This window comes from Corapipo altera, unplaced genomic scaffold (genome assembly GCF_003945725.1).
Source record: "Corapipo altera isolate COAL_440 unplaced genomic scaffold, ASM394572v1 54, whole genome shotgun sequence".
NCBI classification, from domain to species: domain Eukaryota; kingdom Metazoa; phylum Chordata; class Aves; order Passeriformes; family Pipridae; genus Corapipo; species Corapipo altera.
In genome coordinates, this window is record NW_020884902.1 from 8729936 (window position 1) to 8742847 (window position 12912).

A 12912-nucleotide genomic window follows, 5' to 3' on the forward strand; every position below is an offset into this window, starting at 1 on the left:
ATGCCATTGTTCCACAGAATCCAAGCTAAACCCCATTGCAGAGAGACTTGCACAAGAGCTCCTGGTCCCCAGGGACAGTGGGATAACAAAAGTGAGCTGCCAGTCATTGCCAAAGGATGCACAGAGGGAAAGTTCCAGCCTGGCTGGAGATGGCAGAGTCCCCAGGGATGCTCCCTGGGAAGCACTAATGACACACCTGTTAAAAATGAAAGTCCAGCACCTGGAGAACTTTTGGTCTTCCGGAAAATCCAGGAGCCAGCCAGGGTGGGAAGGGCTTGGAGGTGACTGACAAAGCCAGGGAGAGCACGGGGACCAGGGCCAGCCATGCTGGAAGTCCTGGCCTTCAGGGAGATCCGTGGTAGAGCATTAGGAGAGCAGGAAGGGGTCTTATGAGGAAGAGGAAGAAGATTTCATCAGGAGGGAGTTGGGGGATGCAGAGATACCAGGATTGAGGACACAGGGATGCAGGGTCACAGGGATGCAGGAGTCAAAAACACAGGGATGCAGGGATGCAAGGGCAGGAAGGAAACTACAGCAACATTTCTTGGCAACTCCATCTTTTTCCCCACGAAGTATGGGGGGAATGGGATCCCAATGGGATTTTGGGAAATACAGACATGCTCCTGAGGATTTTTTCCCCTCTCCCAAGCAGCTTCACCCCAAACCTCTTCTTGGAGAGCTGGGAAGGACATTTGAACCAGGGGGTCACCACCCCCAGCCCCCCTTTCCCCAGCCGGAACCTCCATCTCTCCCCATCGCATGGAAAAAAGAGTATGCAGGGGTCAATATTTGGGTTTTTTTATTAAAATATCATTATACCAAGTGGAATGCTACAGCAATCTCGGTATAGGGCGGCGTAACGAAACAGCCAGGTTTACGTTTAAATACTTAAAGATAACTTAAAACGCACAAACGAGAACTTGTCGTCTTTGGCAGGAAAAAAAAGTTCACAGCACGAAAAAATACTTAAAAAGAAATACCAATATTAATATAAAATATATTAAGTTGTGGGGGGTTGTTTTTTTTTTTCTCCTCTTTCATAACTTTTTGCTTCTTTTCCACTTTGTAAACAATGCACAAGAACCGAACGCATTTTTTACGTGTCTGGGGAGAGAAAAATAAAAAATGCAGTTGGCCAGCAAATGCACACGTTGAAAGGAGGAAGAAATAGAGAAAAATATATATATATACATGAAGGGCAAGGATGGGAGGCTCTAAGGAGCTGGATGTCGGTGCTGGCTACGGGCAAAGCCAGCTGCCAGTAGCCAGCGGATGCAGGCAGGAGAGGGGTGGCACATCCCACTGCCTCCTTCAGCATCCTCGCTTCCCACGGAGCCCTGCACCTCTGCTTTCTCCTCCACCTTTCATTCCCTCCATGATCGTGTTTTGTTTCACTGTCACCCTGTCACAAACCCCAGAGGCAGGATGCAGGTGATGGAAGTTTGGAGCTCCTGGCTCTTGGCTTGGCCACGTGGATCCGGGTGGTCGATGGGACCCATGGAGGACAAGGATTCCCTCTCCTGGCTCTGCCCTCGTGCGGAGACATCAGCTTGTGAGAACAGTTCGGGCAAACAGGGAGGGATTTTCCTGTCAGAGGCCAAGCTCCTGGGTGGGTGCAGATGGCCAAGACCCAGAGGTGGGAGCTGGGATGCGGATGGAGCCAGGATGGGGATGGAGCTGACGAGGTGTATTTTAAGCTACCACCGCGGGGTCCCCAGGGTCCAGCACGCCCCGCGCAGCCGGGGACCCGTGTGGGCACCGAGGGGGGACAGGGACCCTCCCACGCATGGGGGTCACTGCTGGGACGGGCCACGGGGACACCGCTGAGCTCCAGGCTTGGCCTCCCCTTCCCACAGGCTTCTCCATCCCGAGGTGCCGGCAGGAAGGGCAGAGGGGCCTTAAATCAGGATTTCCACCATGTCAGACAGATCCGGGGCTCTGGCAGCGGCTGAGCTCTCTGCAGGGAAAGAAGGGATTAACAGGGATTCGCAGGGATTCAACCCCTCCAAACTCAACTAGGGCCTTTAAAATGCCTTAAAAAATCACCAACGCTCAGGCAAAGCCCATCTTGGGAACTCTAAGCCCTGTGCTGGAGCATCCCAAGTCCCCATCCCATGTCACCCAGGGAGACTTACCCAGCACTCTGGTGCCCTCGCCCTGGTTGCTGCTCCCAGCCCCGTCTGTCTGTGTGCTGCCATCCTTGCTGCCATGCTTGGAGTGGGAGGGCAAGGGAAGGGCAGCAGGAGCTCCCGCTCCTTCGGCACTGGCTTTTCCTGTTGGAGGAGACACCATTAGGGATTCAAGGCAAGGGATTCAAGTGTCCAAAGCCAGGTTGGACAGGGCTTGGAGCAACCTGGTCTAGTGGAAAGTGTCCCTACTCATGGCAGGGTGGTGGAATGAGATGAGCTATAAGGTCCCTTCCAACCCAAATCATTCCATGATTCTGCAATTCTACAGTTGCTGGCTCCTCTGGCTGCTCCTGGAGAAATCCCCCCTCCCCAAGCTCTACAACTCCAAAACCGCAGGGGGAACTGCTGGCAGGCAGGTGTCCATATTTACCTGTGCTGCCCCGGGAGCTGCCCTCAGTGGAGCGGTCACTCTGGCCAGCCCCCGGCCAGCTCGGGGCGGCCGAGGCGGCGAAGATGGAGGGCACGGATTTGGCCGGCCGCAGGGAGCCCTGCAGGGCTTTGCTGGGGTCCCTCCGTGAGCGCTGCTGCAGGACCTTGATAACAGCATCCTTCTCCAGAATTTGGGCATGGAGGGCTTTCAACCTGGAGAGGAGAACAGGCAGAAGCTGGGAGAGGAGCCGGATGGGGAGAGGAGGACGCAGCACCACCCGACCAGACCACAGCACGAGCTTGATGGGGGCAAAATTCCTCCAGCCAGATGGGAGTACCTGTTCTCCATCTCCTGGTGCTTGTGGCTGGCCAGGAGAAGGTCCTCGTTGAAGCTGCTGTTGGGGGAATGCCGCGGGGAGTGGCTGATGAGGGTGGTGTCCCGCTGGGCGGCCGCTGTGGCCGCGGCGTCCATGGCGAACTGCCTCATGGTGCACTCCTCCAGGTACTTCTGCTCCCACTTGGTCATGTCGGCCTCCAGCGCCAGGATCTTCTCCTCCTTCTCCCTCAGCTGCTCTGACAGCATGTGGGCGCTCAGCTCCGGCGTCCCCCCGCCTGTGGCGCCTGCCTGCCTCTGCAGCAGCCCAAGAAACAGCCCAAAATGAGGGTGAGGAGGTGCTGGGAGGACGCAGCACCCACCCTTGCCTCGCCGGCACCCACTGTAGGTCACCAGCACCCACCTGCTGAGCCCGCAGCATCTTCAGCTCCTGCTCCAGGCGGGTGCGGAGCCGCAGCTCCAGCTGCTCCCGCTTCTCACATGCGGCCTGGAGCTGCCCCAGGGCTGCCTGCAGCCGCTCCACCTTCTCCACGTAGGCTCGTTTCTTCCGGAGCTCGGCCTCGGCCTTGGCCGCCCGCGCCTGGGCACTGCCCAGCGCCTGCTCCAGCAGCTCTGCCCGCCGCCGCTGGTCCTCGTTGGCACTGCGCAGCAGGGACACCTCCCGCTCCAGCTTTTCCTTCTCCTGCTGGTGCTCGTAGCCTGAAAGAGAACCCCCCCAAATGTCAGAGGTTTTGCTTCCCTAAGGCTGGCCCAGGAAGCTCTGCAGGGGTTCTTTCCTCCCCAAAATCCAGCCATGCCACCCCTCCCCCAAGATCACCTACCACATGGGGGCCAGAGGCTGCCCAGGCACTTGGGCAGATGGACAAAAGCCTCCACTTGCCACATTCCAGCCTAAATTTTGGCTCGGGAAGGGTGAAACCTGCCCAGCGTGAATCCAGCCACTTTAGGGAAGGGGATGCAATTCCTCCCACTAACACCATGTCTCTCTGTTAAAATAATGATTTAGGTATATTTTCCCCAAAAAAACAGTCCAGGCTGGCGCAGCTGCGAGGTGCAGGAGGGAGGAGGGAGAGAATGGCCGGGCTGGTGTGGGGCGGGAGTGCGGGCTTGGTGCTGGAAGAGCCAGCACAGCGGCAGGAATGTGGGGAATGCGGGTCACGCCGTCGGCCGGCCGGCGGGATTAATGGCTCGAGTCCAGCGCCAAGAGCTGCTCCATCCTCCCTGGGGAAGGGCGAGAGCTGCCACCCACCACCTGCCTCCTCCTCCCCCTCCAGCCGAGCCCCTCTGTCCCACTCACAGATGCCATAGGCAGCCAGACAAGGATGGGTGTCCCCCGGGACTTACTCTGTGCCAGCAGTTTGGCCACACTGCCTTGGTTGCTCTCCTGGCTTTCCTGGGCCTTGCTGGCCAGCTGCTTGTTCGCCGATTCCAACCGCTCTGGTCCAAAACAATTAAACCCAATTAAGATTTAAATACAAGATTTTGGCCGGAGGAACTACAAAAAGCTGGGTTTCCCATGGAAACACCCATGGGACATAGAGAGCCCACAGGGATGGGGACATGGAGGGTCCCTCACCTTTCAGGTCCCGGTTGAAGTCCTGGAGCCGCCGCATCTCACTGTCTCTCTTGTTCCTCATGGCTTTCTCCAAGGCTTCCCGCTTGGAAGACGCCTTCACGAGGTTTTCATAATCCTCCGAGATGCGCTGGATCTCACTCTCCAGCTGGGGTGGAGGAAGGGACAGGTCAGGGTTAGATATTCATGGAATGAGGAAAGGAAAGGGAGATGCTGCAAAGCTTGCCCGGGGTGCTCAGCCCAACCTGAGCTGCCAGAGGAGCTCAGCACACAGGACCTCACAAAACCCCTAGAACACGCTTTGGGGGTTAAAGCTGACGTTTTCTGCCTTTTTTCTTGTGGAAGAGGCTCTCTGCAGATTTTGGCTCCGCCGTAGCCCTGCCACGGGGAACAGCCGCCCCTTGTACTTGGCTGCACAAAGGGCTTTCTGTGGCGGCCGGGATGGGGGGGACAGGCGGAGGGAGGGGGTCACCGGAGAATGGGCTCCTTCTCCCCAGTCCCGGCTGCCGCGCCGCAGCTGCTCCGAGGGGAACAACGCGCCGGAGGGAGGAGGAGAAGGGATTAAATCTCTAAAGGGGGTGAATTTTCACAGCAGCTGGCCGAGTGTCCCCCAAGGCAGGGGGGACACAGGGCTGCCACCGTCCCCTCACCTTCTGGATGCGGCTCGCCTTCTCGGCACAGCTCTCCAGCTCCCGCCGCAGCTTCTCGCTCTCCCGCTGCAGCCTCTCGTTCTCCCGCAGCACCGCGTCCGCCCGGGCCAGGCGGCTCCCGGCTGACACCGCCTGGGCGCTCACCAGGGCCTCCACGCCCGCCGGACCCAGCGCGCCCGGGCACAGCGGCAGGAACGCGGCTGGGACCGGGGTGGGTAGCACCCTGCGGGGAGGGAGGGAGGGACAAGGGGTGGTCAAGGTTTGGGGGAACGGGAGAGCCGACCGCAAGTCCAGCACAGAACCATGGACTCGTTAAAGTTGGAAAAGACCTCCAAGATCGTCAACTCCAACCACTGGCACCCCACCAACTGGTGCCGGTGCCCCCAAAGGAGGAGGGAGGCTCTGGGAAGTGCCTATCTTGCTTTTTAGACCTGGGAAGCACTTGCTTTCTAACCACAAATCCCTTCTGGCAGGGATGCCTTGACCTGACCCCTCCAGGACCTGGCCAGTGGGTCTGGCTGGGCTCCCAGGCCCCCCTATTCCTGGGAATGTTGCAGACAGCCACGCATAGGATGCACCTTGGAAGCCAGCAGCGTTGCCCCTTTTTCCTTGTTTTCTGGGCAAAACAAGGGCTCCTGGCACAGCTCCTTACTGCCAAACTATGGATTCATCCTCTCTGTATTCAGAGGGTCCAGCTCAGCCTGGCCACCCCTTATGCCACTGCCCTGAATTCCTTGACATCCCGCCTGGAATGCCCTGGGCAGGGTGGCTGTGCACGGCCCGGCCCCGCTCCGCTCCCCCGCGGGCTGCTCGCCAAGGGCCTGCATTCCTGTGGGATGATATAGGAGCAAGGAAGAATAAATACATCTTCCTCGCGGCTCCCCTTCCCCTCTTTGTTCCCTGGAAGGAGAAGGTTTTCCTGCTGGAGATGCTATCACACTCTGCCTGGATAGGTCAGCGGGGCTGGGAGCAGCGTGTCCTTCCATCAAGCCTCCAATTCCCTTCTTCCCATCATTTTCCACAGTGGAAGAGGTTGTTTCCAGGCCCTCCTCAAATTCCAAGCGATGCCTGGCCCCCCAGACCTCTCTGTGTCCATCTCATAGTCAACCTGGGGCTTTGCCAGAGGCGTTGAGCTGCCCAAAGGACCATGAATCACCCGGCACCAGCCCAGCTTCTGCTCGGCAGCAATCCCAGCAGACAGCGGTGTTACAGGGACATTCCCAGCTCAGGACCATGGGGTGGGATTCCACAGAACAGGGAGTACATCTGCCTTCCACCCTTCCCCATGCCTATTCCACATTTAGCTGTTTCCTGAACTGGTTCCAGCTCCTAAATTACCCCCAAATTCCTCCTGGTGCACAGGGAGGGGGAAGGGTCTGCAGAGGGAGTGGGATTTTTATCACCGGTTGGAAAAACCCAACCGTGCTGGGGAAACTGGGAAGAGGAATGGACTAGAGGGGTCCCAGCAGAGGGGTCCCAGCAGAGGGGTCCCAGCAGATCCCCACAGGCTGAGCTGGTGAGGAGGAGAGCGGCTGGCCCAGGCTCCCCATTGCTCTCTGCGTCCCACAGATTCCAAGCATCCATCCTCGGACATTCCTGGCAGGCATCCAAAAGCGTGTCCCAGGGGCCGCAGTTTACCTGATTTCGGGATGCTGGAATCCAGGACCTTCCCGGGAGCAGGGGCGGGGCTCGGCCAGGTAAGCGTCCTGGGAAGGGATGACGTAGGGATACTCCGGGGGGGGTCCCCGCGGCTCCGTGCCCTCGGGGTGCTGCCCGCGCAGGGCGCCGAGCTGGTGGTGCCGGGAGAGCTGCGGGAAGCTGTGGGAAGCGCTGATGGGGCTCTGCGCCTTGGCCCCGTTCCGCTCCAGCGACATCCGCATGAGCCGCTCGCTCAGCGACCGCACGTGGCCGTGCTTCAGGTCCTTCAGCCCCTCATCGGGGCGCCGGGCCCCGCTCTCGGCCCCGCGAGGGGGGTTTTCCCCCCGAATCCCGGCGCCGGCCGCTCCCCGCTGCGAGGCGTAGAACTGGGAATGCGCCTTGGCCTCCTCGTAGGTGGGGAGCTCCTCGCCCTTGGGCGGGCAGAGCCGATAGACGCTGTTCTCCAAGTAGACGTGGTCGGAGTGGTGCTCCTGGCCCTGCGGCTCCTGCCGCGTGGATTGCTGCACCATCTGGCTCTCCTCGGGGCTGAGGCTCTCCAGGGAGGAGCGGGGGCTCCCGGCCCCGCCGCCGCGCAGGGCCTGCTGCTGGATGGCCAGCAGCGTGCGGTTCTCCGTGAGGTTCCCATAGCGCAGCTGCTCCTGGATCAGCCGGTGCAGCACCGTCCCGTTCGAGTCCTCCGCCGTCCTCATGTCCGTCCGTGCCGGCGGCAGAGCCACGTTTCCACCCGACGGGGACGTCCCGGGGGACCTCAGCAGCAACTGGGACATCTGCAAGACGGAAAAACGGGATTGTTGGGAAGCAGCCGGGGCAGGACACGGCGCGGATCCCGATGGACGTGGGATTGTTTGCCAGGAATCCGGCCGGGACGTGCTGAAGGGGTGGGAGCCCGTGGCGGCCGTGGGAGCGCGGAGCAGCCTCCGCGGTGGGGTGGCTGAGGACTGGTGCTCTCAGTGCTCCCATGGCCGGAGCTGGGACCGGGACTGGGACTGGGAATAGCTCTGAAGCCGGAGCCAGTTCGGGAGTCAGGGCTAACTCCGGGGCTGGATTCCCACGGATCTGGGACCAGCGCTGGCCCAGGAATGGGGGAAGTGGCCCCACGGGACCAGCCACGGAGCCACCGGGAGGGGGGAAGGACCCCCCCACTACGCCCTCCGGACACAGGACATGGAGGTCCTGGACCTGCGAGGGGTGTCCCAGTCTCGGGCAGGGTCCTGGTCCAGGGGGCTCCTGGGATCCCCCCGGATCTCCCGGTGCCTGGGGGCATCACGATGCCGAGGGGGGATCCCAGTGCTGGGGGGAATCCTTTTTCCGGGGGCTCTAGATGCCGGCGGGGGTCCCGATCCCGAGTGAGGGGCTCTCGGTGCCGGGAGGGGTCTCGGTCCCGGTTGGGGGAATCCTGCTCCGGGGGCAGAGTCCCGATCCCGGGGGGGGGCCCCCGGTCCCGGGGGGTGTTCCAGTCCCGGGGAGGACGGTCCCGGACCGGGGGGCGTCCTTTTACTGGGAAGGATCCTGGTCCCGGGGAGGATCCCAGCTGGGGGGTTCTCAGTGCCGGGGGGAGTCTCGATCCCAGCTAGGGGAATCCCGGTCCGGGGGGGGTCCCGATCCCGGTCGGTGAATCCCGGTGCCGGGGGGTTCCCCAGTCCCGGGGGGTCCCACCGCCGGTCGGGTGATTCCCGGTGCCAGGGGGTCCCGGTCCCGACCGGGGGTATCCCGGTCGGGGGGGGTGTCTGGATCCCGGCTGGGGGGTTCCCTATGCCATAGGGCGTCCTTTTCCCGGGGAGATCTCGGTCCAGGGAGGGGGTCCCTGTCCCGTTCGGGGGGTTCCCTGTGCCGGAGGGGGGTCCCGGCGGCGGCACTCACCGGGGCATGGCGGAGCGGAGCGGAGCTGCGGCGGCTCTGGGCGTCCCGGGGCCGCGGGGGCCGGGCCGGGCGCTGCTATGCCCGGAATGCGGGGCCGGGCCCGCCCCGCTCCGCCCCGGGGCCGCCGCGGGCGCAGGGACCGGCCGGGCGCGGAGCGGCAGCTGCGGGACGGGGGGGGGCGGCTCTGCCCGCCAGCTGTCCCGGGCCGTAAATCTGCCCCGGCCTTTGTCTGCGCGGCCGGGCAACCCCAAACCTGCCGCCCCATCTGCTCTGCCCCCTCCGCGGGTCCCCCCTCCTTAAAGCCCCCCCCTTTCCTCCCTCCTCCTCCTCCTCGCATTCTCCTCCCTCGTGTCCCTATCCTTACAGACCCCTCCTCGCATCCCCCCTCCTCACACCCCCCTCTTTACATCCCCCCTCCTCACACCCCCCTCTTTACATCCCCCCTCCTCACATCCCCCTCTTTACATCCCCCCTCCTCACATCCCCCCTCCTCGCGTCCCTCCCTCCTCACATCTCCCCTCCTTGCACTCTCTCTTCACACCCCCCTCCTCACATTCCTCCTCCTCACACCCCCCTCCTTGTGTCCCCCATCCTCACATCGCCTTCCTCATGTCCCCCTCTCACATTCCCCGTCCTCTCATCCCCCTTCTTCTGTCCACCTCTTCATATTTTCCCTCCTCATGTCCCCCTCCTCGCATCCTCCTCGTATCAATCCCCCTCCTCTCACTCCCTCTACTCAGATCCCTCTTCTCACATTCCCTGTCCTCTTATCCTCTCTTCACATCCCCCTCCCCACATTCCTCCTCCTCACATCTCCCTCCTTGTGTCCCCCTCCTCACATCTCCCCTCATGTCCACTTCCTTGCATTCCCCTCCTCACATTTCCCCTTCTTGCATCCCCTCTTTACATCCCCCCGGCTGGGGGATGCCAGTTCCCTGTGGACCCATCCAACCATCCCTGCCAGCTCACGTCTGTCATACTTGGCACCTTTGGGTACCCCCTGCCACTTTCCCAGCCTCAGATTCTCCTTTTGGCCTCGGCCACCCACAGGGGCAAGCAGGGATGGAGGAAACCATCAGGGACCAGACTCCTCTTCCCCTCTCAAAGGGCCCCAGCTCATCTTTGGGGGGACACTGAGCACCCCCCACCCCAAAAGCAATGAAACACCAGCCCCATCTCTGCCCCCAGCTCCCAGTGCAGAGCCCAGAGGCCCCCAGACGGCAGATGGCCCGAGGGGAGGCGGCGCTGGAGAGGCAGGTGCAGGAGAAAATTGCTTATTAGCTCCGGGACATTAAGCTCCCATTCTTTTGAGGGAACTCGGAATCTTCCGACTGGCACGGAGCCGGGAGGCAGGTCTGGGGAGGGGGACACGGTGGCTTCCAGCCTCGGCTCCTTGTTTTGCTGCTCCATCCTACTCTGGTCTCACCCCCTGAAAGCCCCAGGGTGCAATAGCAGGCACAGAGTTGCAGGCACAGCTTGTTCCCAAAAAATGGGGGGGGGGGGGGAATCTCCAGCATGTAGCAGGGGAGCGTGGAGAGAAGGTGCACAAAAAGATGGAATTGGTGCTTGGAAGGACAAGGAGCACCTGGAAGCTCAAAAAGCAAATTTTTAAGCCCAGTTTTACCAGTGACAAGTCAAATCTTCACAGATGGAAGTTCAGAGGGGGGGATTGGCACCGATCCTGTGGATGTGGGGGATGTCCCAAAACCCCAGTGAGGGTCTAATCTTGTGTGGGAAGGAGAGCAGGGCACCTCTGTGTCCCCAAGAACATGCAGAATCTGGAAACACTGCTGGCCAAGGCCCAGCACCAGGAGGATGGATGGATGGATGGATGGATGGATGGATGGTGCACTGCTCTGACATACCAAGCCTGGCAGCAGCACCTCCAAAAGGACCCAGCTGTGGCTGTGCCCTGCTCCTTCCCAAGAGGATGGGGCTCCCACCCTAAGCCCCAGCAAAGCCAGCCCCGCTCCCCCCCAGCCAGAGTTCCTCTCCCAGCTCATCCACTGGCCTTATCTATTCCTGCGTCATCCTGCTTCCCTTCCTATCTTAACACTGCCCTATTTTTGGCAGCAGGAAACCCCTCCTGGGCTGATAACACCCTTTGGAAAGTGATCTGAAGAGTTTCCTCTTCTTCTCTCTAATGCTGGAGGTAAGAAAATCTTCAACCCTTTCATTTTCCCCTGAAGAAGGTGAAACACCAGCGGGACCCACAGAGAGCAGTGGGGGCTTGTGGGGGGCTGTCCGAGCAGACCCCCTGCCCGGGTGGGAGCATCCTGGGGGTGGCCCGGCTGGGCTGTGCCGTGGGGCAGGGACTGGGGGCTCCGGCGGGAGCCAGGGAAGCGCAGGTGCCGTGTCCCAGTGTCCCAGTGTCCCGGGCTCCGTGGGGTGACACACGGCTCGGCAATGCCAAACCCTCCCACTGACCTCAGCGCCTTATCGCCGAGGCGTTGGAGCGAGACAATGAGCCAAGAAAATACCCGTGGGATGAGATCACCTCGGCTGTCTCTGCGGCTCCCAAAATGCCTCGGCTGTGCCGAGCCTGGATAAGTGCGGCGTTACAGGCAGTGCCTGGGATGGAGGGGCTGTTTGCAGCCTCAGCGCAAGTGCCGGGGGGATGGTGACAGTGGTGACAGTGGTGACAGCGTCCCCTGACCACTGAGCCCCAAAACCTCTCCATGGCAATCTTCCCGACAAAGCTCCCTCCAGGTGCCTGCTTCTGTCTCAAACTCTGGATTCAAAGTCCAGCCAGCTGGGAAGGAGAGCTGGAGTCCAAGGAATCACACAAGTGCTGTTTCCGAGTGCCAGGATTCCCCAGGCTGCCCCCAAGGGGAGCAGGACACTGCATCCCCATGGGCAGGGAGCCAAGGCAGTGCCCCGGCCCTTCCTCTCCTCCCAGCATCCCAGCCAGAGGGATCCTTGTCCTCCTGGACACGCCCCCACAAGCTGCCAGGCCTGAGCCTGACTCCTCTTCCCTGTCCTCTCTCTGAAACCTGCATCATTTTGGGGTGTCCCAGGCCTGATCCCCCCTGTAGGGTTGTGTGGCCCGTGGTGCTGCTGTGCAACACGGTGAACTCCATTCCCAAAACTCCAATGGGGAACACTCCTCAACGTGACTGGGGAGGGCATGGGTAGGATTGGGATGTTCCTGGTTGTGCTCAATCCCCTCCCTCTTGTTGGTGCTTCGTGAGCAGGTGACTGATACAGCTCTTCCTCAGTGGAGGAAGGAGTGGAAAGATCCCTCCCTATCCGGGGGGAAACCCAAGCAGCCTCTGTGGGGGCACAGCTGGAGCAATAGGGGGACCAGGACTGATCCCATCCCAAAGAGGCTGATGGGGACATTCCCATGGACAGCCATCCCCAAGACATGACTCCACACTTTGTTCCATTGCTCCAGCCCCTCCATGCCTCAGACATCTGTCCCAGAATCAGAGGCCTGAGATTCCCCTTTTTTGGAGGGTATGCTGGAGCTGACCCCGGGTGAGGATCACAGAAGGTTGGGGGGCTCCTGCTCCTCCCCCTGCTCTCTGACACCTTATTCTGAGTTCTCTTCTGCAGCTGGGACATCCCATATCCAGCACCTGGATAACCCAGGACACATCCCCACTCCTGGCAACTTCTGCCACAGTTCTCCATCACTCCGACACCCTGGGAGGTGATGCCACACGCACCTTCACACAGCCACTTCTTAGGAATTTGGGGAGGGGAAAAGCATGACTGAAAACAGAGTCAGGACCCTCCTCTTCCTCACCTTCCCCACATTTTAACCCCCCTGAGTCATTTCCATTCCTGGATGTTAAATTGCCCTTCTCTGCTTTCCTTTATTTCCCAGTTTCCTGCAGGGGGCTCGTTGTTCCCGATCTGCCGGCGCCGGTGAGACCCAGCCCCGGCATCCGCCAAGCAAATGCCAGCGAGGACAAAGGTGGAGCCCAGCGAGATCCCAGGAGCCACCAGCCCTGCGGGACACACGGCTCCTCATTTCCATAGCAAAACCCCTCGCTGTCGTTTTGCCACATCTGAGGAATTTTCTCTCTTTCCAGAGAAATTCAAAGCGCCGGGTGCAATTTCCTGCCCACCTGGCAGGGAACCCCCCACGGCTCTGGGAGAGGGGCAGCTCTGTCTCCTGTCCCAGAGCCCGGTGGGAGTGTGGAGTGACACAGTTCCACCCAGGAAAGTGCCACTGGCAGGTGGCCACAGGCAGCGTCCCCTCACTGGCCACCTTTGCCCACTTGACTCTGGAGCACATCCAGGCTGATGGATGGATCCGTGCCCCCTCCC

General features: G+C 60.9%; 1 protein-coding gene across 2 annotated transcripts; it reads right to left on the bottom strand.

Moving 5' to 3' along the window:
* Nucleotides 1-782: 782 nt before the first annotated feature.
* On the bottom strand, nt 783-8682 carry AMOTL2 (angiomotin like 2). 2 transcript variants are annotated; one of them, XM_027650735.1, is made up of 10 exons: nt 8635-8682; nt 6754-7541; nt 5116-5338; nt 4469-4613; nt 4237-4329; nt 3296-3591; nt 2897-3189; nt 2560-2771; nt 2136-2273; nt 783-1957 (listed from the first exon to the last, which is right to left on the bottom strand). In XM_027650735.1, exons 2-10 carry the CDS (start codon nt 7539-7541, stop codon nt 1899-1901), a joined length of 2247 nt encoding a protein of 748 aa, XP_027506536.1. In that variant the 5' UTR covers nt 8635-8682; the 3' UTR covers nt 783-1898. The 2 variants fall into 2 exon arrangements, with proteins under 2 accessions (XP_027506536.1, XP_027506534.1); XM_027650733.1 differs by having other exon boundaries at nt 2136-2276.
* Nucleotides 8683-12912: the final 4230 nt, after the last annotated feature.

What these genes read in the sequence shown, in the direction of transcription:
- AMOTL2 (XM_027650733.1), bottom strand. Translation starts at nt 7,541, where the DNA reads ATGTCCCAGTTGCTGCTGAGGTCCCCCGGGACGTCCCCGTCGGGTGGA. An exon ending in CTTCAACCGGGACCTGAAAG is followed by an intron (nt 4,330 to 4,468) that starts GTGAGGGACCCT and finishes GTTTTGGACCAG; the next exon opens with AGCGGTTGGAATCGGCGAAC. An exon ending in CGAGGGCACCAGAGTGCTGG is followed by an intron (nt 1,958 to 2,135) that starts GTAAGTCTCCCT and finishes CTTTCCCTGCAG; the next exon opens with AGAGCTCAGCCGCTGCCAGA.